Source organism: Panulirus ornatus, chromosome 46 (assembly GCF_036320965.1).
Source record: "Panulirus ornatus isolate Po-2019 chromosome 46, ASM3632096v1, whole genome shotgun sequence".
NCBI lineage: Eukaryota > Metazoa > Arthropoda > Malacostraca > Decapoda > Palinuridae > Panulirus > Panulirus ornatus.
This window is the reverse complement of record NC_092269.1, coordinates 38,878,343-38,905,934: the sequence shown is the minus strand read 5'-3', so window position 1 is coordinate 38,905,934 and position 27,592 is coordinate 38,878,343. Positions and strand designations below refer to the sequence as shown.

At 48.9% G+C, this 27,592-nt stretch overlaps 2 protein-coding genes across 2 annotated transcripts in view; one reads left to right on the top strand and one right to left on the bottom strand.

The window, feature by feature from the left end:
• Positions 1–27,592, top strand: part of LOC139763255 (uncharacterized) — a 256,023-nt gene that overhangs the window by 52,209 nt on the left and 176,222 nt on the right. The gene's annotated exons all lie outside the window — the stretch shown is intronic.
• LOC139763350 (membrane metallo-endopeptidase-like 1) overlaps positions 1–27,592 on the bottom strand; it is a 193,314-nt gene that overhangs the window by 19,082 nt on the left and 146,640 nt on the right. The window contains exons 4-10 of the mRNA XM_071689373.1: positions 20,965–21,192; positions 12,659–12,742; positions 3,667–3,887; positions 3,127–3,312; positions 1,310–1,432; positions 648–784; positions 219–315 (exon numbers count right to left, since the gene is read on the bottom strand). Coding sequence (XP_071545474.1) covers positions 219–315; positions 648–784; positions 1,310–1,432; positions 3,127–3,312; positions 3,667–3,887; positions 12,659–12,742; positions 20,965–21,192 — 1,076 coding nt within the window. The remainder of the gene's footprint in view (positions 1–218; positions 316–647; positions 785–1,309; positions 1,433–3,126; positions 3,313–3,666; positions 3,888–12,658; positions 12,743–20,964; positions 21,193–27,592) is intronic.

Below are 27,592 nucleotides of genomic sequence, written 5' to 3'. Positions count from 1 at the left end.
TCACTTAGCTGATTGAAATGCTTGCAGACTTGGCGTCTATTATATGCATTACAACCTCACGTTATATGGTTGTTGTTGTTTTTTGTTTGTTTGATCTGTCTGTCATTGTATGACTAAATCGTAATTATCTGATTGTATATTTCGTATTGAATTGATGTCATTTATTTCATAGCCAGTGCACGTTACAGAAGTAAATGAAGGACACTAGGATGGCTTACCTCGCTCCTGAACTGTTGCCAGAGCTGCTGGAAGTAGTTGCTGATGTAAGGCATGTAGCGGAGCACAAACCTCCACAGCAGGTAGTTAACGATCACCCTGAAGCAGGCAAAGCAGGCTCAAGTTAACCCTCTCTCAATCATACTGAGGAGTAGTGGTAGACAAACAACTTACTCATCCCTTCTTTACATTGAGAAGAACCTGGTTACCTAGTGGGCAAGCATGATGGTTTACAGGCCCTTGTATTGTAGGTCTTTTAGTAGGCACGGAGACTGTCTGAGTCACTGTATTAAATCAGGTCTCTGTCTAATGGACCAACCTATCTAAGTGTGCCCTTGTCTATCAGTCTTATCTCCTCACGACTAATTGACTGATTCGCCCATTTAACGAGGACGGATTTCAGAAGTGAGGGGATGAGGTTGGAGTGGTACCTTTTAGGAGTAGTGGAGAGCATCTTGACCAGGTCGGGGACGTAGGCAGGGCAGTGGAGTGTGATGATGAGCGAGTCCACGTCAAGATCCAGCTCGTACTCCTCCAAGGTGTACCTCAACATGCGGCCCCACGCGATCTGATGGGAGGAAGGATGGGGAGAGTGAGCGGGTGTTGAAAGCAAGGAGGCCAGCTAAGTCCTTGGTAATCTAGAGAGATCCTAGCAAGTCCTGAGGGTCTTTGCTAGGTTCTAGGAAACCCAGATAAGTCCTTGTAAGTCCAAGGACCCACTCAAGACACTTAAGACGTGCCATGACCCATTCAGGACCCTTAGGACGTGCTAGGACCCTTTAGATACCCTATAACTCACTCAAGACTTATAGGACTTGCTAGGATCCATCTAGATTCCCAAGGACCCACATTTTAAGTCCCCCCTATAGACTAAAAAGAATCCATCTAGATTACTCAGGACCCACAGTGTTCAGCCATCAGGATTCTGTAGGACAATAGGACGTCGAAGATCACACAACACTCACACGCCAGTACCATTAACACTATCCCAGCACCCCACGCTAACCCACCAAGACCTGGTAGCGCTCACAATACCCGCTCACCAGGACCCGATGTGACCCGCAGCACCCACAAGGACCCGGCAGGAACCCACCTCGGGCACCATCTGCTCCAGCTGCGCCACCGTCATCCTGCCGGAGGACTCCTCCTCCTCCCCTAGCGACTCCGTCAGGTTGCCTCCCTCGCCCCCGTTGCCGCACGTCCGACTGTCTGTTATCTACAAAAGAAAAAAAAAAAAAGGCGACGTTAATGGAAGGTTTGGAGTCATTAATGAGAAGATTTGAGGCGTCAGTGTGAGGTTAAAGATTTATAACTGGGTGGTTTGGAGGCATTCATTGGAGGGTTGGAGACTAAGGTGACGGATAGGGCATGAATGGAAAGTTGGGAGGTGTAAATTGGAGGATTGGACGAACTGTGATGGGGATATTAGAGGCATTGATGGTAAGTTTGGAGGCATTAGTTGGAGGTTAGGTCATTACAGGGGAAATTTGTCGGCGTTAATGGAGGTTTTTGGGCCTTATTGGGTACTTTAGAGGCGTTGATAGTAGGTTTAGAGGCATCCCTGGAATGGGGAACTGGGGACGTGGAGAAAGAAAGCAGATGTGGAACCGGTTTTGCAAATGCGATGTTTTTCAATTCCTTTTACTCTTCCTTCGTTCTTGCTACATCTTTCTTACTATGCTGCAGTTCCTATCCTCCTCCTCCCCCATCTTTTCCATCAGTCATCACTCTCTGTACCTTCTCCCTCCATCACAGTCAACCGTTCCATCACCATCCGTTCCACTGGTCTCCGACACACACCGGCCTCACCTCTTCCATAACATAATCTTCCTTCCCACGCCACAGTTTTCTTGCCACATTGCATTTGCAAGATCCTTGGGAATATATCCATCTCCGGGGACAACAACAACTCAGAGGCGCTAGGCCATCATTCCCAAGGCTCGTGGCGCCGTGCTCAAGGGTCGTACCGTCGTGCTCAGGGGTCGCACCGTCGTGCTCAAGGGTCGCACCGTCGTGCTCAGGGGTCGCACCGTCGTGCTCAAGGGTCGCACCGTCGTGCTCAGGGGTCGCACCGTCGTGCTCAGGGGGTCGTGGCGTCGTGCTCAAGGCTCGTACCGTCGTGTCTGAGGGTTTGAGGTAGACGAGAAAAGAGAAAAAGGGGGAAGCTCTTGAGGAATCGATTGATGTCCGCCGTAGTGAGAATGAATAGATGTATGGTTGGTATATTGGCTCTCTCTCTCTCTCTCTCTCTCTCTCTCTCTCTCTCTCTCTCTCTCTCTCTCTCTCTCTCTCTCTCTCTCTCTCTCGCTTTTCCCCCTGGGCATGGCACACTCCATCACCCACTCGGTGCTGTATAAAGAGCCTCCTGACTCCTTTTAATGCCGGCCTCTTTCAGTAAATTCGGCTCCCAGACGTATTTATTACCCCCACCCGGAATTTTGTGTCGGCTTTTTCTGTAGCGCTGTGAGGTTATTTTGGCTCGTTATCTCGGCTTTAGGCCTGTCGACTCCCAGGGTCGTTAAGGGCCTTGAGCGTCGTTCTGTAACAGCCAGTGGAAAACAGACACCCCTCTTCATGTGTTCAGGGTAAGTCGGAGACCATCACACGGTCTCGCTACCTATGCCGTATGGCTGCAGGGGATAATTCGATGTATGTAGGTCTGAATATGTATGCTCTCATATACGTTTTCTAACCTCTCTCTCTCTCTCTCTCTCTCTCTCTCTCTCTCTCTCTCTCTCTCTCTCTCTCTCTCTCTCCCACTCTTTTTTTTTTTTTACCTCTCTCCCCCTCTCTTCACCCCTGCCCTTCGTTTACCCTAACCTTGCCGCTTTCCGTCTCCCTATATCTATTTCCCTACCTCCCTCTTTCTCAAACCCCCCCCCCCCCCCCCCCAGCTGACCCGTCACTCACCAGCGCAAACTTGGTCTCGAAGGCGATGAGTTCCTCGACGTAGGAGGTGTTGAGGGACTTGTCCGGCGAGAGCGCCATGGCCGTCTCCTCCATGAGCGCTGTGTAGGCGGACATGTAGCTGGCGTACTCCTCGTTGGAGGTGTTGAGGAAGTAGTTCCTGGAGAGCGCTGGCGAGCCCTTGTAGAACTGCGGGAGGAGAGACGGGAGGTGGGTCTCGTGTTTTGAGGAGGATCGCGGGGAAGAGCACCCGCCATTATAGAGAGGGAAGACCCGTATGCAAGTGAGGACTCACCTGTAGATCGAAGACCCACCGGTAGAGAGAGAGGACCCACCTGTAGATCGAAGACCCCCCGGTAGAGAGAGAGAGGACCCGCCTGTAGAGACAGAGCCCATCTGTAGGGAAAAAGGACGACCCGCCTGTAGAGGGAGGACCCACCTGTGGAGACTGATGACCCACCGACCGACATACTAAGGACCCACCAGTGGAGAGAAAACCCACCTACTGATGGAGAGGAGCCTCCTGCAGAAGGAGAAACGTACCTGCAGCGTGTACATGCTGGAGTTCCTCTCGTCCGGGGTGATGTAGGAGTCGAGGAAGGTGTGGACCTGGTAGAGCGTCAGCTGCGCCAGGAGCCGCTCCAGGTTGTACTGGGTCTCGTTCCAGCGGTCCGGCGCGAGCAGCGGCCACTCCCCCAGCTGCTCCGCCGTCAGGAGGTCGAAGATGGGCGAGTCTGCCATGTCCTGCTCGTGCACTGTGAAGCCTGCAGGGGAGGAAGAGGTGTCATGCCAAACCCTGTTGAGGAAAAGGTGGTGTCATACCGACCCCTGCTGGGGAAAAGGTGGTGTCATACCGACCCCTGCTGGGGAAAAGGTGGTGTCATACCGACCCCTACTGGGGAAAAGGTGGCGTCATACCGACCCCTGCTGGGGAAAAGGTGGTGTCATACCGACCCCTGCTGGGGAAAAGGTGGTGTCATACCGACCCCTGCTGGGGAAAAGGTGGTGTCATACCGACCCCTGCTGGGGAAAAGGTGGTGTCATACCGACCCCTGCTGGGGAAAAGGTGGTGTCATACCGACCCCTGCTGGGGAAAAGGTGGCATAGGACTTAGTAGACTACGAAAAAGCAAAGTGTTATCAGCGTATTGCTACTATTCGACGATTAAGAGTCGTACCATCGCCTTTATCGACGTTAAGGGCCAAGATAGCGTCCCAACCCGGTGTCTGGGTCTGTAGATCAGAGCGGAAGATCTTTAACACGGAACGTGACTAGGTTTTAAGCGGAAAGGTTCCAGCGTTTAAAGTGGTGTCATTATGCTGTACTAACATTGCCTTAGGCGTTATTTCAATGTACCGTGTTTTGATGCAGGTATCCCAGGTAAACTGCCACGTCTAATTAACACGTTGTTATTATTGATAGTTAGTTAAAAGGTAGAGTGCTTGTGGCCACGGAAAAATTTGGAAGGTTAGGAAAGATGAGCGAAAGAATTTGGAATAATAGAAAACGAATTTGCACTAAGCGGAGACGGTGTTGATCCACAATGAGGCATTAAAACAATTCCAGTTGTCATCTGGTTGGTTGCTCTTGTGTCTATCATCTACCGGGGTCAGTGAAACCCGCCAGCGTTGTCAAGTTACGTCCACCAACCGATACTTTGGTCAACATCTCCAGGTGTTATGAGATCATTCTTATGTCTGTACGTGCATTCTCGTTATGTCTATACATAGCCTGTGATAAGTTGTAATAATCTGGTTGGTTATACACGTCTTGGATTATAACAGTTGTGTGGAAGAGGAATAACCCATTGGTGGTGTAATATTCTGTAGGAAATAGAGAGGGGGGAAAAAAAGTCAACTGGTTTTACAAAAATAAATGTGTATTATATTAACTCTAATCTTGGGGGCGTGAAGATAAAATCTTGTGTATACAGGAGAAGAAAACGGGTTATCCGGTTGGGGGCGACTGTGTTAAAAGTAACTCGTGCACAGAATACCAAGGAAACTAAACTGGTGGTATAAACAGCTCCAGCTGCCTCCTCCCGCGGGCGTGCGGTCGGCCTTAGCAACCCCAGACTCCAGCACTCGCTCACCAAAACCTTTTTTTGTTTTTTTCCTTTCCCCCCCCCCCCCCCCCCCCTTTTTTTTTTATGTACCTCATCCAGCCCGAGAGATCTTAGCTTGAATTCTCTCGAGTCTTCCTTGTTGTTGATGGTGGTGGTTGGAAGACGGTAGGACATGGGATTGGTACGGCAGGAGGCGAGATAACGGTATGGTAGGGAAGATAACGGTACGGTAGGGAAGATAACGGTACGGTAGGGAAGATAACGGTACGGTAGGCAAGATAATGGTACGGTAGGGAAGATAACGGGACGGTAGGGAAGATAACGGTACAGTAGGAAAGATAACGGGACGGTAGGGAAGATAACGGTACGGTAGGAAAGATAACGGGACGGTAGGGAAGATAACGGTACGGTAGGAAAGATAACGGTACGGTAGGGAAGATAACGGTACAGTAGGAAAGATAACGGGACGGTAGGGAAGATAACGGTACGGTAGGGAAGATAACGGGACGGTAGGGAAGATAACGGTACGGTAGGCAAGATAATGGTACGGTAGGGAAGATAACGGGACGGTAGGGAAGATAACGGTACAGTAGGGAAGATAACGGGACGGTAGGGAAGATAACGGTACGGTAGGGAAGATAACGGTACAGTAGGGAAGATAACGGGACGGTAGGGAAGATAACGGTACAGTAGGAAAGATAACGGTACGGTAGGGAAGATAACGGTACAGTAGGAAAGATAACGGGACGGTAGGGAAGATAACGGTACAGTAGGAAAGATAACGGGACGGTAGGGAAGATAACGGTACGGTAGGAAAGATAACGGGACGGTAGGGAAGATAACGGTACGGTAGGAAAGATAACGGTACGGTAGGGAAGATAACGGTACGGTAGGGAAGATAACGGGACGGTAGGGAAGATAACGGTACGGTAGGAAAGATAACGGTACGGTAGGGAAGATAACGGTACAGTAGGGAAGATAACGGGACGGTAGGGAAGATAACGGGACGGTAGGGAAGATAACGGTACGGTAGGAAAGATAACGGGACGGTAGGGAAGATAACGGTACGGTAGGAAAGATAACGGGACGGTAGGGAAGATAACGGTACAGTAGGAAAGATAACGGGACGGTAGGAAAGATAACGGGACGGTAGGGAAGATAACGGTACGGTAGGGAAGATAACAGTACGGTAGGGAATATAACGGTACTGTTGACAAGATAACGGTGCAGGAGAGAGTAAAGGCGTGGAAAATTAAGGAAGAAACTTGTTGAATAAACATGTTTAAAAGAATATAAAATCCTTTTTTATAGTACGTATGGTGGATGACTGCAATAGACAGAATGATGAAACGATAGACACAGGCAGCGTATAGAAGTCTCGAATGTTCTGTTACAGTAGGGAAGGTTCAGGAGATACGCAGTATCTCATCAGAAAGCGTCTCGTCTGCACTGAGCAGGGCGAGACGAGAGATTGAAAAATTCGCGCCGCTAAATTCCCGTGGAAAGTCATTATAGCCGCTCGGTGCTTTGAAGGGTTGGGGGGTAATAGCATGCACGGCCGTCGTCATCAGCGGCAGTGGAGCATGCAGCCAGGCACCGAGGCGTTTAAATCAAGCCTTCGGGCAGTTTAATGAACACCCCTTCCCCCCCGGGGAGTTAAATAAGGGGGGGGGGGGTTGAGGAGAGCATCGGGTGGATCCAGGGTCCGAAGGTTGTAGGGTGGGGTGGGAGAGGGATTGGGCTTTGGGGAACGTAAGCCAGGCTTTGAGGGGAGTCTAGGTGGGTTTTAGGTGTGTCAACTCGCCCTTGGGGAGCTAGACGTGGGATTTTAAGGAGTTCCAGTCGGGCTTTGGGGCCCAGTGATTTAAGGGAGTTTAAGCCGGGCTTTGTGGAGTTGATGGTGGAGTTTAGGGAGTTTAAGCCGGGATTATGGGGTTGAACTCGGGCTTTAGGGACTTAAGACGCTGGAATTTAGGGAGGTAAATTCAGACTTTCGGGAAGCGTGAGATGACTTTTAACCCAGAGTTTGGAGAGATGAAGCGGAACTGCTTCGGGGAGCTTAGCCATGGTGGTGAAGCCGAGTGCGGATGGGTAATCAGGCTTTAAGACATTTTAGGGAAGCCTTAAGTGTTTACTCGGGTCGTCAATTGGCTTCAGAAACCTAACTGGGCTTTCAGTGAAGGTCGTCAGGCCTGTGATTAAATGGAGGTTAAGTTTTTAGTGGGTGCTTTCGAGGGGGGTCAAGAGCCCTCAGAATGTGAGGTGGGGGTCTCGGGAGCGTGGGCACGAGAGCGTGTGGTATTTGGAACGAGTTTTAGGGAGCGGAAAGCGAGCTCCGGGAGAACTGAAACCAGTTTTGAGATGAACTTCGAGAATTGAACTGAGGCAGCGCAAGAAACAGACGAAGAACGGCGTCATTGGCTTAACCATTCTTCTCTTTTTAGGATGATAATGATAGTAATGATGATTATCGTGAAGGCAGTAATTATCCTGAAATTAATTATTTCATCTTTGGCTTAGAAATCCATTACCCACTGTCTCGATATGTAAACTTATACTTTAAGGACGGAGTTCCTCTGGCCAATCCGTGCGTGATATTTTTGATATGCAGTCTGACCAATCCTTACTACACCCCCAGCCAATCCCAGTCCCACACACACACACACACACACACACACACACACACACACACACACACACACCTGGCCTGGCCTCTCCTTCCCGCTCACCCTCCTGTGTGTCGGTCCGTTGCTCTCCATGTTTTGATTCCGGTCCCTTTTATCTTTTATGGAGTTTCTGTCGCGTGTTATGGCACGCCTGATGCTAAAGGCTACACCCACACACACACACACACACACACACACACACACACACACACACACACACACACACACACACACACACACACACACAGTGTCCCTTCGGCAATGAGGCAGGCATCACCCACTTCCTGTTGTTGCCAGACACGTCACCTTACACTTCTCTCACTGCTCCCGCTGCTCCTCTGATCCCACCACCTCTCCACATACCTCTCCCACTTCACCTTTTGTCTCCCCAGGCTGCCCCCTTGATCACCGCACGTCTCCCCACAGCCCCCCGCCCCCCGAGACACCCCACTCAAAGTCTTCAACTTTTAAGATCTATCTCCGGGGTCATCACTCCCCTCCACCACCCTCCAACTAACCCATTCCAAAGTCTTTACCTCCCAGGAACCCCTCCAACGTGTACCCTTGCCACATCCTTCAACTCCATTGAGACCGATCCTACCCGTCAGCACTCCAAATGAACCACCCCACCCCACACCCAACAAACCCCCTCTTCATCTCCCTAGAACCTTCCAACCCCTCATCTCCCCAGAACCTTCCAACACCTCATCTCCCCAGAACCTTCCAGCACCTCATCTCCCTAGGACCTTCCAACACCTCATCTCCCCAGAACCTTCCAGCACCTCATCTCCCCAGAACCTTCCAACACCTCATCTCCCCAGAACCTTCCAACACCTCATCTCCCCAGAACCTTCCAACACCTCATCTCCCTAGAACCTTCCAACCCCTCATCTCCCCAGAACCTTCCAACACCTCATCTCCCCAGAACCTTCCAACACCTCATCTCCCCAGAACCTTCCAACACCTCATCTCCCCAGAACCTTCCACACTTCATCTCCCCAGAACCTTCCAGCACCTCATCTCCCCAGAACCTTCCAACACCTCATCTCCCCAGAACCTTCCACACTTCATCTCCCCAGAAGCCTGAAACATAACCCTACCAGATGTGTTATCACCCCAGAACCCTCTAAGAAACCCCTCCCTCATTCTTCACCACCCCAGGACCCTCCAAGAAACCCCTGCCTCATTCTTCACCACCCCAGAACCCCCAGGACCCTCTGACAAACCCCTCCCTCATTCTTCACCACCCCAGGACCCGTCCCCACATTGGTGAAGATGGATATTCATGGCTTTTATGCCCGAGCCATCTTCACCAGGACCAGGCTGCTGGATCCTCCGTAAGGAATTAAGAGAGATATGAAGCCATTCCCTGCTGCAGGAGGGAGACACACACTGGCGAGATTGCCACGTCGTGCTGGGCGTAACGAACTCGCTACTTAAGTGAAGGATGTCCCTCCATTAGGACAGATAGACAGACATAAACACGAAGGTAGACGGACGGACAGACAGACATCACTAACATGATAATGACTTGATGTGTGATTACATTGAATGACTTTGGATAACCCGGAATTACGTTATGGATTACGGCGTCGCGAATCCCAGGGCAAGAGTCGGTCTGGGTACGACTCCCCTGTGTTGAGGGGTTGGGTGTCCCTTGTTGCCAGCAGTCCAGGACGAGGAATAACATGGAAGTTTGGCGAATGTTTGTGCAAGGGCGACGGCTCGACCCTGTTTTGTGTCTTGAAGTTGATTATTGAGGATTACCTCTCGAGAAGGCGGTACGTTGGGGACTTGAAGGAGTAGGGGTACGTTTCTGCGAAGTGAGGGAGAAAGGAGGGAAGATGGAGAATAAGTATAGGAATGGCTATGTACTTGTTTTTTGTTGTTTTTAGAGGGGCGCCTGAAGTGAAGCAGAGGGTTGAACTGCCGATGTTCCTGAAGTGATTTAAGATGGATGGATGATAGGGTGAGTTCTCACGTTGCAGGTGGTAATGGATGCAAGATTTGCACAGTGGATGATGCTTCAAGTGGCTCCCGTGTTTAGAGGTGTGTGTGTGTGGGTGGGGGGGTCAGATACACGATTGATGTGTTCTCCTTCATCAGGACGGGAAGAGCTCTCTCTCTCTCTCTCTCTCTCTCTCTCTCTCTCTCTCTCTCTCTCTCTCTCTCTCTCTCTCTCTCTCTCTCTCTCCGATGTCACTCCCCCTATAACCTTTCCCCCCCCCCCCCTCCTTCCTTTTACCCCCGGACCGATTAAATGAACCAACCTTAGCATTTCATCCCCTGTGTCGGCCCGAGACTCAAGGCTACATGATTGAGCTAGCTCCACTTTCTTACTAACCCCACCCTCCACCCCCTCACACATTCTTCCAGCACAGAGCCAGAGAGGCAAACTAATCCTTATTTCTCCTTTAGGGCCGTCCTGGTGGGCCAGAAAAGTGAGCGAGTTCTGTCAGAAACTCTCTTCATGACGGGGGGGAGGTGGGGGGGCGTTTCCTCGGAAGATGTGGAGAAAAATGATGTAAAGTCTTATTTGCGTGAGAGAGAACTGGATTTGCTACACACTCTCTCTCTCTCTCTCTCTCTCTCTCTCTCTCTCTCTCTCTCTCTCTCTCTCTCTCTCTCTCTCTCTCTCTCTCTCTCTCTCCCCCCCCCCCGGTGGGTATTATCCCCGGGCCAGGGTGATCTATGCAGAAAGTTGGCCTCGCGAGTTTTACGGGTGGAATGGCCCGCGGGGCCGTTCTGTTCTGTCCAGAGAGAGAGAGAGAGAGAGAGAGAGAGAGAGAGAGAGAGAGAGAGAGAAGAGAGAGAGAGAGAGAGAGAGAGAGAGAGAGAGAGAGAGAGAGAGATGAAGTGTGGCCAAGATTTGAAGACCACGAACTCCAGGTGTAGATCACAGAGGTTTTGTGGTGGTGGAGGAGGAATTTATCGACAGCATTGAGAGAGAGAGAGAGAGAAAGAGAGAGAGAGAGAGAGAGAGAGAGAGAGAGAGAGAGAGAGAGAGAGAGAGAGAGAGAGAGAGACCCTACACCAGGCGCGCCATCCTAGTCCATTTCCCAGAGACCCGGGAGATGTAATATTCAGCCATTTAAATGGGGCCATTTAAATGGTCACCGGATGGTTGGCCTCCAACCCCCCCTCCCCTCCCCCCCTCGACGGACGCTTTATCAAAATTAATTACTTTCTGAATAATTTATGATTATTGAATTATCAAATTAGATTTGAAAAAAAAATGAATTTTGATAGATTTCATGATTCATTGGTTACGGTCTTTTTTGTTTGTTTATCTTCAGAATTTGATATTCAGAATTTCTGTATGACTGAAAGTTTATGTAACTGAACACACACACACACACACACACACACACACACACACACACACACACACACACACACACACACATCATATGTATATATATATATATGGTGTGTGTGTGTGTGAGTGTGTGTTTCTGCTATGAAAGGTTAACACTGACGAGTGGTCTCTATTCGACGCTGGGAATTGCACGAAAACACGAATTTCGTGCGACTGTTTTCCGTCAGAGCAAAAAAAGGTTCAGTCCGGGAGCTCTGGTTCTTGTGGCCACGAACACACGGAACGGAGAGTGAGGAAAATGGGGCGGGGGGGTAATAGCGAGAAAACGGGGATGAGGGACGGACCGTGAGAAGGAAGATGAGCGATGTGTGGCGGAGAGAGAGAGAGAGAGAGAGAGAGAGAGAGAGAGAGAGAGAGAGAGAGAGAGGGGAACACAGAGGTGTACTTGACCAAGTTGTACATAGGTTTAGGTAGTTGTGCGATGGGAGAGAGTGTATACTGCCATTGTAATACACCTTCTTCCTCGTAGAGTACATGTAGATAATTATAGATAGATAATTACAGATACTTACATGCTGTCATTCAGATACATGGATGATACCTTACCTATACATACATATATATACGTAGTCCCCCCCCTCCTTATATGTAGTTAAGTCTCCACACAAATGCCAAGAAACATAGAAAACAATACATATAAAATAATCGTCTTCACAAACAGAATACAGAAATAATCGTCTACACAGACAGAATACAGAAATAGTATTCTACACAAACAGAACACAGAAATGATAGTCTACACAGACAGAATACAGAAATAATAGTCTACACAGACAGAATACAGAAATAATAGTCTACACAGACAGAATACAGAAATAATAGTCTACACAGACAGGATTCAGAACTGATAGTCTACACAGACAGGAGACAGACCAAGCAGCAATACACTGTAAACAGCAGACGACACAGACGAGGCCCACTGTCCACCACTTCCTCCCTCCCCCCTCCGAGGCTCAACAAGTTGCCTGACGGAGAAGGAGGAGGGAGGAGGAGGAGGAGGTGATCAGTAGGAGGAGGAGGGAGGAGGTGATCGGCAGGAGGAGGAGGAGGAGGTAGGAGGTGATCGGCAGGAGGAGGAGGAGGAGGAGGAGGAGGGGGTGATCGGCAGGAGGAGGAGGAGATCGGCAGGAGGAGGAGGAGGTAGGAGGTGATCGGCAGGAGGAGGAGGAGGTAGGAGGTGATCGGCATGAGGAGGAGTAGGGGGTGATCGGCAGGAGGAGGAGGAGGAGGGGAGATCGGCAGGAGGAGGAGTAGGAGGTGATCGGCAGGAGGAGGAGTAGGGGGTGATCGGCAGGAGGAGGAGTAGGGGGTGATCGGCAGGAGGAGGAGGAGGTAGGAGGAGATCGGCAGGAGGAGCAGGAGGAGGGGGAGATCGGCAGGAGGAGGGAGGAGGAGGAGATCGGCAGGCATGGTGGCAGCACTTACTGGTGTTCATGCAGGAGTGGTACAGCCTCTTGGCCTTCCCGAAGGCCTCCGTGTCGTTGTCGTCGTGGGGGAGGTCCAGCATCTCTGGCGCGCGGGGAGGGAGGGAGGGAAAGAGACACAAAGATCAGTGATCACGTTTGGCGGTGTGGTGGTATATTTTTTCTCTCTCTCTCTCTCTCTCTCTCTCTCTCTCTCTCTCTCTCTCTCTCTCTCTCTCTCTCTCTCTCTCACACACACACACACACACAGTATCGGCACACGCCAGCCCTATACCATGTAGCAAAAAGATAGGGTTGTTAAGTTCAAACCGTGGATTGGCATTGATATATCTATCTGTCACGGAGATATTCGTGTGTGTGTGTGTGTGTGTGGAACGCCTGAGTGAAGGCCTCTCAGGACATGTTTATGTGTGCCCAGGATTTTAGGCTAAAGTTTATATGTCAGTTTTACGAGCCCTTTTAGCAGCCATCCTTCGGCATCATGGTAATGTGTGACAAACTAATTTGCATACTGAGCTGCATATCGGGGGTCCTACTTGCATATTGGGTGTCTCTCCTTAACTCCGTGGCTTCACTGTAGAATTTTCTTGAGGCGAAATATTCCCAGGTGTTGACCAGAGTTCACCTTTAAGACTCGCATTTAACACCTTGAACACGACGGCACGACCATTTCCTCACCATCATATACCGTCGTGCTTAAGGGCTGTACCGTACCGTCGTGCTCCAGGACCGTACCATGGTGCTTAAAGGCCGTACCGTCGTGCTTAAAGGCCGTGCCGTCGTGCTTAAAGGCCGTACCGTCGTGTTCAAGGACCGTACCGTAGTGCATGAGCCGTGCCATCGTGCTCAAGGAGTTTAATCATGGGTTCGTAGGTTTGCTTGAAGTGAGAGGTGCATTTCCAGATGACAGACAGCTTGAATGCTCGCCTCATTGAACACCTGTCTTGACTGTAATGTCTTTGCGTTCTCCCGGAGGACAGTGATCATTCGTATTCACATACCCGTGGTTTACCGGGAGGGGCCACACGGCTTCGTGAACACCACAGCTTTTGATCTCTTCGGTGCGGTGATCGTCAGCACTTGCTATCCAGGCTGTTGGAGGCAGGTCCTCAATACGTAGACGGTCTGAAAGTTGTTTAAGAAATAATGTCCTTGAAATCTCTGGTCGTGGAGAGAGAGAGGGGCACCAGCTGATGTAGGGCATGGATGCCGTCAGGTCTTGTAGTTATCTTCTTTATTAGTCATTTGAACTGCTCGTGGAGGCCGTGTGTGTGTTAGTCGAGGAGCGTCTTGTTGGGTACGTGTGGCCGCTTCTCCAAGCCGTAGCGTCTTGGAACTTTATGGTCATCGAAGTGAGGGTTTAGCCGATGGCAGTGACTCGGGGATAGATATGACCACTTCAAGCTGCGCGGCGGCGTCTTGCGCACGAGCCCAGGGAGGGGATTGAGGAGAACGTACCAGAATTGAATATCGGTGGCTTACTTCGTTATGTGGGGGCGCTGTACTGCAAGCGCCTGTTGACAACCATGATCTGGTTGGATATATTCCATCTTGGAACTTTCTCTTATTAGTAAAACCTTTTTTTTCTTTTTTTCTTTCTTTCTTTCTGTGGTTAGAGGGATGTTGGCGGCGATTAGAACAGACTGTTTCATGAACCCGTGGGCTGGACCCATCTGAGTGAGGCAGATGATCCTTCTGTGTGAGTTTGTGTTACGGATTATTATTGAGTGTTGCCCTTAGGAGGGGCCTAACCTGCTGAGGTAATTACATCCAGAAGGACTTTTTTTTTCTTTTTTTTTTTGCGTCATAAACGGTCAAGAGTTCAGCGCCCGGAGCCACAGGGAGAGAGAGAGAGAGAGAGAGAGAGAGAGAGAGAGAGAGAGAGAGAGAGAGACTCATCCGCCTCCCACGAGTACCAATAATGGAATTTCCCCGGGCAGAAGCGTAGAGCTAGCTCACTGTGTAGAATGAGATATCTTTTTTTTTTTTTTTTTTACATTATTGGTCGTTTATTCATTTAGAAACGTAGGCACCAGTTGTAGGGCACCACAGCCTACTGTACGTTGTGTGACGCACTGGTGACGTTGTGATGCCGTGACGCACTGGTGACGTTGTGGTGCCGTGACGCACTGGTGACGTTGTGATGCCGTGACGCACTGGTGACGTTGTGATGCCGTGACGCACTGGTGACGTTGTGATGCCGTGACGCACTGGTGACGTGATGCCGTGACGCACTGGTGACGTTGTGATGCCGTGACGCACTGGTGACGTTGTGGTACCGTGACGCACTGGTGACGTTGTGATGCCGTGACGCACTGGTGACGTTGTGATGCCGTGACGCACTGGTGACGTTGTGATGCCGTGACGCACTGGTGACGTTGTGATGCCGTCTTGGGTCATGTTCGTGGGGGCAGTGCAAGGGAGAGCGGGTGTAGCCCACTGTGTCTCCTCCCCGGCGGGGAGGAAGGGGGGAGAGCAAATGGCTGTCCACGGCGGGGAGTGAGTGAGGGAGGAGGAGCAAATGGCTCATTGTAATTACACGCATAGTCGCCTTGCAGGGAGTTCCACCCTCGGGTTTTACCCCCCCGAGTGTTCCACATACTCTGGTGTGTTGGTGTGAAGGTGTTGCGAGATACGATTGTGCTCATTACATACATACATATATCTGCTGCTGCTTGGCGAAGGTTAGTAGGATTAGAGAGTTATTAAGGTAGACTTATGGAGATTACGGGAGTTGATGGTAGGATTAGAGAATGACTGAGATGGTGAGAGGGTAGTGGCGATGATGACGAAAATGAGATAGTGGATGTTGACTGATAATTATGACAGACTGTAACGCGTCTATACATTGTTGATAGAGGTGTTTATCTTCGCTTATTCACTGGCATTTCTGGGGTATTATTTATATATTTTCTGTAGTGGATTATCTTTCCTTTTTTTTGTTGTTGCTTCTGAAGTTATAACGACCAATATGGAATACGCGGACTGTAGGGATTTTCGCATTGCAGCAGTTGTGGTAACACGCGTTGCTTGATATTGCGTAATATCTGCCCTAATGAAGGACAGCAGATGTTTGGCGGGAGGGGGGTCATCAGCTAGAGAGGGGGGGGGGGGACCACGCTGACCCTGCGTGTCATTGTGTACACGTTCATGGTGGAGTTTTGAGGTCAGTATTGACCGCTTTTATGTAAACTGCTTTTGAGGGGTGTCGAGATGCGGCCTTTTTTGAGGAAGGCTCTTCTCTTCTCTCTCTCTCTCTCTCTCTCTCTCTCTCTCTCTCTCTCTCTCTCTCTCTCTCTCTCCTTTTTTCTTATTAGGTTTGGATTTTTGGTGTCATGTGGCGATCCTCGCGTCTGGGTCGCGGTCAGAGACGGTTACCATGCAGGCAGCCGCTGGATGTCTCAGTCAGTACACAAGAGTTATCTCTCGACAAGGGCTTCTCTCTCTCTCCCTGAGAGAGAGAGAGAGAGAGAGAGAGAGAGAGAGAGAGAGAGAGAGAGAGAGAGAGAGAGAGAGAGAGTAAAAAAAAAAGACCGATCCAGGTATTAACGCGGAGAGATCCACCCTCAAGTTACGCGAGGACTGGAGAGGAGCGACCGAGAGCGACCTTTTGGGGGGTAAGGAGCAAGACCCGACGACGCCCACGCCTGTGGGGTGGTGGTGAGTCTTGGAACACGGCGGTATACGACCCTTGGAGGTCAGGTCAAAGCGCAGGGGTCATCGCAGCAAGAGAGGCTCTCACTGTTGATTACATTAAGCGAGAGGTGAGAGCAGTTGTTAGTTGTGAGAGGAGGTGAGAGCAGGTGTTAGTGGTGAGAGGAGGTGAGAGCAGCTGTTAGTGGTGAGAGGAGGTGAGAGCAGCTGTTAGTGGTGAGAGGAGGTGAGAGCAGCTGTTAGTGGCGAGAGGAGGTGAGAGCAGCTGTTAGTGGTGAGAGGCGGTGAGAGCTATTGTTAGTTGTGAGAGCAGTTGTCAGTTGTGAGGTGAGGCGAGGACGTCCCATGGTAGAACTGCTGGTGTTATTCAGCTCTTTTGTTCTCTCCAGCACACACGTGTTGCCTGGGAGAACTAGAACGGTGATGATCGCGTGTTGTTGCGACTGGCTAATCGCTCTTATGTGTGTACAGCCCAGTGTACAGTGTTCATCCCCGGTCTCTCGTGTGCGATGAAGAAATGCTCTCCTCCATGACGCCTCGCGTCCCTGACGAACCAAACCAGTTCATTTTTCCCCACATGACTCCCCTTCCAGCTGAGTCTTGCACCCTCCTCCCACCACCATCATTATGGTCGCTATTTACACGGGCGTCAAGACGGAATTACGGCTCTATTGCGGTCCAGTTTTCATCAGTGTACAAGAGAGAGAGAGAGAGAGAGAGAGAGAGAGAGAGAGAGAGAGAGAGAGAGAGAGAGAGAGAGAGAGAGTGTTTTTAAACCTCTTCTCTTGAGGGCGTTTAGTGCCTTGTTTCAGAGGGCAGTTTGTCTCCGTTGGCGCAGCTGTTCCTTATGGAGGCGAACTTTTCACCTTTCTATTTTTCTTAGGGGGCCGAGGTTTTACTGCCTTTATGGTCTGATGTGCCTATTTTTTTCTTCGTGTGTCAACGATGGTTCGCTAGACAACTTCGCTCTTCCCCTGTGAATGCGATTCTTCTCATTTCTGTCGTCAGACTGAACCTCGATCTCTCTCTCTCTCTCCCTGCCGTCTCCTCACACAATGCTTCTTGTCTGAGCTGTCTCTCACCGTCAACAACACCTTCTTCCCTTGTCCATTTCAGTTCCTGTCTTTTCCTCAAGCCACTACGAAAGCTTGGAAACCCTCGCCTCCACCTGGAAGTGATCAGACAGCCAACACAGCTAGCGCCCTTCTCTGCACATTGACATCCAAAAATCTCTCTTCATCTCATCTATCTTTTATCACCTAAATCCAGTTGCACCAACTAATATTTCCTTTTTAGACCTGGTATTACCAATTACTTGCCCCTTTTTCAGCGCACAGCTCCACTCTGCCTAGCCTCTGCCCTCCCCTAATTACACCCTCAGCTACAGCAATATCCTCCCTCGCATTGGAACCACCCATCACTATCACTCGACATTGAGAGAGAGAGAGAGAGAGAGAGAGAGAGAGAGAGAGAGAGAGAGAGAGAGAGAGAGAGAGAGCTGCGAATGAGACAGAAAGAGTCAATAGCTACAGGGTTTTTTGTGGAGAAAGAGGCAGTAATATTGCAATAATATCCACACATCCAGAGGGATTCGTGCCAGTATCCACGCTGGCATATAACAGCTGGCAACGCGTCAGAGACAAGTTACAACACAGTTTTTGTAAACCTGGGCAAAAGTTGGGCGAGTTCCCTCGGTATATTTCAGGGCGCTGAAGTTACAGACCCGGGAATTACGATTTCATGCTAAGAGTTTCGCCCATATTTACAGTTTCTGATTCCATCTGGGTAAGAATGTGTTATATGACCGCTGTTGAAGTTGAGATGGGGGTTAAAAACATCATCGCTCAGCGTTTCCACTGTGATTTTATGACTTGTTTGAGATGTGTATTACAGAGAGAGAGAGAGAGAGAGGCAGCGACTAGTGTCGGGGTGGAGGAGAGAACCTTGCACGCCAAGAGACGGATGTGTGTACCCTGTCTGTCTGTCTCCCTCCCTCATCTCCCTGTCTATCTTGGTGTGCTTCATCAGAGAGATTAGATACTTTAGGAAAACACACTGTAGGAGAAAGAAGTCTTTGAGAAGGCGTGAATCCGGCCGTGAAAGCTGAGAGAAGATAGACCAAACTTCGAAAGCTAAAGGGAGAGTAAACCAAGCTCTTGAAAACTGAGATAGGATAGATCAGACCCTGAAAGCTAAGGGAGGACATGCCCCACCGCCTGGCCCAAGAGAGGATGCACCAGGCGGGCCTTCACAGCTTAAGCTGGGCAGAAACTTGTACCTCTCGAGGAACATGAAGGTCGTACTTCAGGGACGTAACAGTGGACCCAACCACCAGTGGAGCAGAACCTCAGTCTTGTTTTTTGCTGCTACTGCTGCGTCCGCTGCAAGGGGCAGCGATTATGTCGGATGTGGTGGAGAGTCGCTGTTTCCCCACCTCTTGTGTCTTGAGCCCTTCCTGTCCTCCAGTGCCATATTATGGCTCAGAATTATCCCTCCTTTACCTCGGTGAAGTTTGATTATCATGTTTCGTGCCCCAGCTTCGTCCATGTGCACTGTTCAACGTTGCTTTCCTCGCCCATCCACACGTCGTGAAATCCTCTTTGCTGGAGATTCTCTCAATTTTTTTTTTTTAGATGTCCAGCACGAGGATCGCCTCTCGGGACGTCCCCGCCGCTGGGACCGAGTCGTCCCGTCCCCCACCCCACCACCACCCCACCCCCTTTTTTTTTTCACTTCGCTATCGATCTGGAACAACTAATTAAACACCCAACAGCAGTTCCAGATCGTCTCGCCCACTCCTCTAACACTCAGCTTTATTCATTCTCTCTCTCTCTCTCTCTCTCTCTCTCTCTCTCTCTCTCTCTCTCTCTCTCTCTCTCTCTCTCTCTCTCTCTCTCTCTCTCTCTCTCTCTGAACCCTCCCACTGTTCCTGCTGTCGGACTGTCGACGACGACCCCGTACTCATTATACACCTTTTTTTCCACAGCTGGTGACGTGCGCCCTCTTGCCTGCCCCCCTCTCGTGACGCAGCCTTTTGGCACTCGGGGAGGAAGGTTGGGATCGTCTTCCACTGCGTATCGTATACGCAGACTTTCCCGAGTGCTACTTGGACGGACGGTCGGCGTCCGGCTGTGCTCTGCTGAAGTCATTTTGGGCTTAATTTCTTACGCTTCCCTTCCTTTTCCCCACTAGAATACATCTCTCCTTCATGGTGGTTGGATTGCCTTCTCTCTAGTTCCCGTGGCATCCGAGACGAAGGTTATCGGGCCGTGAAACTCTCCCCAGTCTCCTAATTCTCGTTCCATCCTGAGTTCTGCCTGGGATCATTGCACTTATTGATACTGGAGTCAAGCGTCTCTTTTTTTTTTTTTCCGTCGAAAGGAAGCGGCCTGGAGTGACTCCCTCTCCGGTCAATGATTCTCTCTCCCAAGTCCTTAACCAATAGCATCCGTAACATATCGGTAATTCAGCCTTTCCTCCTTTTATTTTCCTGGCCTGATCTGTTTATTAAGCCAGCCTTCGAGCTGATAAAGCCACTCCTTTCGTCGCGTGACCCTCATCCACCTGTGCTTGAAATGATATCCTATTTCACATCCTGTAAACTTAACGGTATGAAAAACAGATCTTATCTCCTTCATTGCACTGAAGAGGAATTTGATGTATTTGAATGATACTACGCGTTCGAAACTCATCAAACATCTGATTAATAAGTTGAAGATTTTACCCTTGAATAAACTGGGTAGAACCTTTCCAGGTAAAGAGGTCATCTCTTTGCATTACGTGAGTATTAACGAGACTTCGTTAAAGCTGAAGATATAGCTCTTGTGTTGCAAGTCAGGTAAGATGTGTTAAATGCACCAGGCGGCCGGGTGCTTTTGTTCGTTACACACACACACACACACACAGTAGGACTGTATTGGCCTTTTCTGAGGGAGGGCGGTTGGACGTTTTACAGAAAATGTTTAAAGAGCTTTCCATGCAAGCTTAGCGGTATAAAGGTTATTTACCTCTCCAGATACATTGCGGATTGGCTTCTTTCGCGTTCTTACACACACACACACACACACACACACACACACACACACACACACACACACACACATCTTCGTGCTTAATTTTTTGGGAAAGATAACAAATTGGAGGTATTCAAAGGGCGTCAGACGGCAAAGAATTTACTAATGATATGAAATGACGCGTAGTTTGTCATTTCTGAGACATTGTGCATATGATTAAATTCTGAATAAACTGCATATTGAGAAATGGCGGTGAGAATAAACTGAAGAGGAAGAGAGGAAGGTGGTGTAGCTTCCTATTTTAATTAAAGCATTCCTCTTACTCTATTTTAAGAACTTATAAGCTTTCCTCTGTCCTCTTTCCAGACCCTTACTCTTTAAGAACTTCTAGAGGCTCCCACTTTCCTCTTACCAGACCCTTACCCTCTAAAGAACTTCTGAAGCTACCCACTTTCCAGACCCACAATCTTTAAGAACTTTTAAAGCTTCCTTCTTTCTTCTTTCCAGACCCTCACTCTTTTAAGAACCTCTTAAGCCTCCCACTTTCCAGACCCTTACTCTTTAAGAACTTTTAAAGGTTCCCACTTTCCTCTTTCCAGACTCTTAAAGGATTTTAAAAAGGCTCACATCCATGACTTACTTTTGATAATGACCAGCACATCCTCCTGCATCTCCTGCATGGCGGAGCGGTAGAGGGCATCGTCTGGAACAACGTTCTCGTGGAGGTAATTCCCGCAGGCGAACTGGTAGAAGTCGGTGCAGGGGGACACGCTACGATCCATGCGGTCCAGCAGGCGTGAGGCCGCCCTCAGGCACTCAGGGGTCGTACATACCTCCGGCCGAGGCACTGGAACCTCTTGGAACTTGTCTGGAATGGAGAAAGTGCTGGATGACACGGTTTAGCGCCAGACATGTCGAGGCTGGAACTTTCATTAGCTTGCCTGGAATATAGAACCAAAGGTGGTTAAGATCATGGTGAAACTGGAACTTGTCTGGAAGGACGGTGTTGTTATGAATCATGTTGAGGCTGGAGCTTTCTTGAGCTTGCCTGGAATGAAGAGGATGCTATATGATAAACTTATGAGTCACGGGCTGGAACCTTTCTAGGCTTTTCTGGAACCTTAGCTCTCGTTTTCTTTGGGTTATGGTTTTCCGGGACGCGGAGGATGACATAGGAGATCCTTCTTAACGATATTATCAAATAGGGGACGAAAAAGCATGTGAGCAGGTTCCCCCCTCTCACTCTTCTGTCCCCCCACCTCTCTAAATGTTCGTGAAAGGGGCGATGACCGACACACACACACACACACACACACACACACGTCAGGCTGTTGTGGGGTTCCTAACCCATGCGTGGCTGAAAGTAATTTTTTCAGCTTCTATGCTCTCCCACGTCGGCGAGAGAGAGAGAGAGAGAGAGAGAGAGAGAGAGAGAGAGAGAGAGAGAGAGAGAGAGAGATCTTTATACGCCATTTTTATTCACGAACGCCACTGTTAACTCGAGTCTTGGCTTCGTGAATGATCCGTTGAAGATGGTGACTGCTGTAGATGCCAAAGGATATTGGATGTTGTAGTATTGCATCGCTAGGCGGTGAAGTTTTCGTTCTGATGTCCTCGAAATTTTGGAGAATGTGACGCGTTTGTGAGTGACGTATTGCCCCCCCTCCTCCCCCCACCTCGCGTCCGAGGTGGTCTGCGTCGCGAGAATTGCCTCGTAAAACATACATCGCCATGGGTTGCTGGGTGTGTGTGGGTGTGTGTGTGTGTGTGTGTGTTTCAGGATGGGTTGACTGGGATCCACGTAAGATATAGGAGCTCACGTGCTTGGTAGGTTAGGAGTGGACCACATTCTTGGCACCGCACTCCAGCCTGATGTGTTGTGGGTGTTTTGTTAATAGCACGTCCTCGCGAGTGTGGCCGTGACGTGACATGCCCTTCTGCAGAAGGCGTTTAGTCATTCTCTCTCTCTCTCTCTCTCTCTCTCTCTCTCTCTCTCTCTCTCTCTCTCTCTCTCTCTCTCTCTCTCCCCTTCCTTCGTCCTCGGACTCTGTGCAGGACAGAACACTGTTCATATGGAACAATTCAACTCTTAACTTTAATCATGTCAGGCGTCCAACTTTCCTCAGTGGTGTGTGTGTGTGTGTGTGTGTGTGTGTGTGTGTGTGTGTGTGTCCCTAACGGTCGTTTTATCTCACCTTCATCTTGGTCTGAGAATCGTCTTCATTTACCCGAGGTTCCAACATTCGTCCTTTTCTCTATTACGTTATAGCCAGTGAGTCCCCCCCACACCATCACAGTTCACCGTCCAGATGTGAGTATCTCCCACAATTTGTTCTCTCCAGCAACGCCATTTGTTCTTCGTGGCACTATATAACCCCCCCCCCCCCGTCAACATCTTAAACGAACGGTCGTTTTTGTAGTTAATTTCACCGACGACCTGTGGTTTTTCTGCCAGTGTCTCCGTCACACTGTCGATTTTTCTGTCAATTTCTCCGTCAGACTGACGTTTCCTGTCGATTCCCCGTTTCCCCGCCCACCCTTCCAGCTTTGCCAAACTTCGTCAACTTTGTGGAGGGGAAAGTTTGGCCACAGTGTTGCTGATGATGTCAGCCAGGGCTGAACCTCTCCCCGAAGTTGACGTGGTCGGTAATGGAGTTGAGGCAGTGTGTTTAGGCAACGCTTTGTACTGCAGGCTCGGGGAGGTAACGGTGGGGAGCGGAGAGGGAGCGAGTGGGGAGGGTAGAGGGGAGGTAAGGAGTGCTGATACATATCAACACCCCACAGGTGTGGTAGGGAAGGTGTCCCGTGTATTCTGGTGACTGTCAGTGTGTCATTGATGGAAGTGTTCGATGTGGGGGTCTGGAAATGCTCTTTGCTATTATGGCAGCGATTCCCAGAGGTTCGGTACGAAATGCTTTGATTGGCGACGTTCTGTGTGATTGATGGCGTTGTTATATGATATTCAGTGTGCTGCTGGGGTACAGGTAGTATTGGTAGCAGTTTGTGGTGTTGATGTAGAAGTTGGTCCTAGCTACGTCTCTTCGTTATATATCAACTGACTGATATATTTCTTTCTTGTATCTCCCCAGATGTGATTATTGCTCGAAAGTGCACTTGTGAACCTTTATGTGTATATATATATATATATATATATATATATATATATATGTAAAAGTAGCCTTAAGTCGCCTCTATGAGCAAGATACCGAAGGCAGATTCTTCCACACCTCTACTACCCCCACATGCAGAGTAATAGAAAGTTAACCTTAGCTCACTAACTCACACTTCTGTGGTATTTATTGATAAATGATAGATTTTTCTTTATCAGTTTTATCTCGTTGCCGGATGTTTTTTTTTCAGTGGTTAGATATATTGACCCATAAATACAAGGCGTATATTTAAAGGCAGAAAGATATATTTCATTCCAGTTCTCATATATATGTAAAATAGAAGCCTTGGGACCGGAAGTAAAGGGGTTAGGAAAGGTGGGACGCATTTTCGGGCACCATGTGTTTCCTTGCGTGGGGGGGAGAGAGAGAGAGAGAGAGAGAGAGAGAGAGAGAGAGAGAGAGAGAGAGAGAGAGAGAGAGAGAGAGAGAGAGAGAGAATCGAACCCCCTGTCCTCTGGAATTAAGTTTACGGAATGAGGTCAGCCTCCAGCGCCTGGTTGTAGGGAGGGAGAGGGAGAACGCACAGTGGTGGCTTAGCATGGGAGAGGGATGGACTCCATCCTTCACCATGGGAGGGGACGGAAATCGTTCCTAGATATGGAAGGGGGACGGGACCTTATGTTCCTTTCCATGGGCATGGGACGGAACTCGTGTGCCTCACCGTGGGAAGGGGGGAAAACCCTCCATGCGCAACCCACGGAAGGTATACCCTTATGCTATTTTAGAGGAACAGCTTGTATGATACTCGACATATTTGAGTGAGTGCGCGTTGTAGCTACATGTATATATATATATATATATATATATATATATATATATATATATATATATATATATATATATATATATATATATATCTTTTCTTTCTTTCATACTATTCGCCATTTCCCGCATTAGCGAGGTAGCGTTAAGAACAGAGGACTGGGCCTTAGAGGGAATATCCTCACCTGGCCCCCTTCGCTGTTCCTTCTTTTGGAAAAAAAAAAAAAAAATGAGAGGGGAGGATTTCCAGCCCCCCGCTCCCATATATATATATATATATATATATATATATATATATATATATATGTAGGCTGTTATTGTAGACGTGTCTCGCGTGAGTCAGTGTGTGGTGGATCTAGTAATGGGACTCATTTGCCTGGGGTCAAAAAAAAACTCCCGTAATTCCTAAGGGAGGACCAGTGGCTGGGGAATAGGTCCCCCCAGCTCATATCCCGGGGCGTCGGGGACACAAAAATATTTTCAATTGGTCACTTTTTTTTTTACGGGAAATTATGGAGATGTACGTGTGAGGGCTGGGCCCCACCCCCTCCACCCACCCCACACAGGGCCAGGCACTGGCAGCATCCCCCGCACTCCCCCCCCATCCCAGATAATGCCACAGGTCACTGCTGGTACTCTCTCTCTCTCTCTCTCTCTCTCTCTCTCTCTCTCTCTCTCTCTCTCTCTCTCTCTCTCTCTCTCTCTCTCTCTCTCTCTCTCTCTCTCTCTCTCTCTCTCTCTCTCTCTCTCTCTCTCTCTCTATGCTGACACTCTTTTTTTTCCCCCACTGCTGGGAGGGACACACTCACTGTTTGCCGTCTCTCACAGCTGGCACTGTCACCTCTACAGCTGCTCTGGGTGTGAAGGCGGTCTGCCAGAAGAGTAGTTTTACGGATATGTTTTTTTTTATTATTTTTTTTCGTTCGTGAATATACATTACGAGGGATATAGCCTCCGCTCGCTAGTGTGTGTGTGTGTGTGTGTGTGTGTGTGTGTGTGTGTGTGTGTGTGTGTGTGTGTGTGTGTGTAACAGCCTGATCAGAGGTGTTCGTGCCCTGTGAGCAATCGTCATCTCCCCGGCGGTTTCAGGTCAGGTGCGTATTTTATGCCCCCGGTCGTCTTGGCCCGTGTTCCCTCCGTGTGGTGGGGCCACATGCATGTTAGATGTCCTCCCTTCTCTGGGCCAAGTGGGTATGTGTCCTCAGTCAAACAGTTGACCCCCACCATACCACGGCCCCACCATACCAGCCCCCACCATACCAGCCCCACCATACCAGCCCCACCATACCACGGCCATGACCCCACTGCCCCATGACCCCACTGTCGCCTGACCCCCGCAGTCGTGTGAGACACTCCTGTTGTCTCATTTATTCATGAGGAACATGTGCAAGTGGACCATGGGGGAACTGTTGCTGTTCTTGTTCTTGTTGTGTGTGTGTGTGTGTGTGTGTGTGTGTGTGTGTGTGTGTGTGTGTGTGTTAAAGGTGAACACCCCCATTGGTACTGTTCATCCATCCTCCTCCCCCACCCTCCCCCCCCCCTCATTATGCAGGTCATTGATCCTCCTATGTTGATCCTCCTATGTTGATCCTCCTATGTCATGGTTGTGGTGGTGGTTGTGGTGGTGGTGGTGGTTGTGGTGGTGGTTGTGGTTGTGGTGGTGGTTGTGGTGGTGGTGTGGTTGTGGTGTGGTGGTGGTTGTGGTGGTGGTTGTGGTTGTGGTGGTGGTTGTGGTGGTGGTGTGGTTGTGGTGTGGTGGTGGTTGTGGTGGTGGTTGTGGTGGTGGTTGTGGTGGTGGTGTGGTTGTGGTGGTGGTGTGGTTGTGGTTGTGGTAGTGGTGTGGTTGTGGTGGTGGTGTGGTTGTGGTTGTGGTTGTGGTAGTGGTGTGGTGGTGGTTGTGGTGGTGGTGTGGTTGTGGTTGTGGTAGTGGTGTGGTTGTGGTGGTGGTGTGGTTGTGGTGTGGTTGTGGTAGTGGTGTGGTGGTGGTTGTGGTTGGGGTTGTGGTTGTGGTAGAGTGTCCACGACGAAGCATTCTTTTTTTTATCGTAGTGATTTATTTGACGTATGTTGATTATTATTATTATTATTATTGTCACCCCTTTATGCACGAGGTTAGTGTTGTCACCACCTTATATTTGAAGTTAATACCTCCAACCCATGGTGTTTGACGTGCATACCACCAACCCTTTATATCTAAGGTTAAGGTTCTTAACCCACTGTGTAAGAAGGTAGGGTCAAGCCCCACCCCCCCTTTTTTTTTTTAGGGCAGTGTGTGTCATCCCACCATTCTGAGGTTAATACTGTCATACTAGCATATTCAAAGTTAATGATATTAACCCATCATATTTAATACTGCCATACTAGCATATTTAAAGTTAATGATGTTAATAAAGTTAATGATGTTAACCCATTATATTTAATACTGTCATACTAGTAAATTTAGAATTAATGATGTTAACCCATCATATTTAACACTGTATGACTAGTATATTTAAAATTAATGATGATAACCCATCATAATTAACACTGTATGACTAGTATATTTAAAATTAATGATGATAACCCATCATAATTAACACTGTATGACTAGTATATTTAAAATTAATGATGTTAACCCATCATAATTAACACTGTATGACTAGTATATTTAAAATTAATGATGTTAACCCATCATAATTAACACTGTATGACTAGTATATTTGAAATTAATGATGTTAACCCATCATAATTAACACTATATGATTAGTATATTTAAAGTTAATGATGTTAACTCATCACACCTGAAGTTAGTGGTGTTAACCCCGTTACATTTATGTTACATGGTGTCTGTTTCATGATTCACAATGCTTGAGAGAATGGGATATAAACACGTCAGTCCCTGCACTGTGGTAAATGTAAGCTCATTGTCACGCCCGTAAATTGAATGTCATTTACAGGATTATTGTAAATCAGGACCATCGCTGTCGTGCATAACCGGTGTTTGTACACAAATATTTGTGTGAATAGAATGTTTATTCATCATTTATAACAGTTTGTCGGGAAGGATGCATTCAACAGACCGTTACTTGGGAAATACCGTTACTACTGTTGAATCTGTTGGTCTGAGGTGAGACTCAACGGTTGGGTTACCTTGTTAACACTCTTATCACAACAGTGTGCACACAACCTTGTTAACACTCTTATCACAACAGTGTGCACACAACCTTGTTAACACATAACAACAGTGTGCACACAACCTTGTTAACACATGACAACAGTGTGCACACAACCTTGTTAACACATGACAACAGTGTGCACACAACCTTGTTAACACATAACAACAGTGTGCACACAACC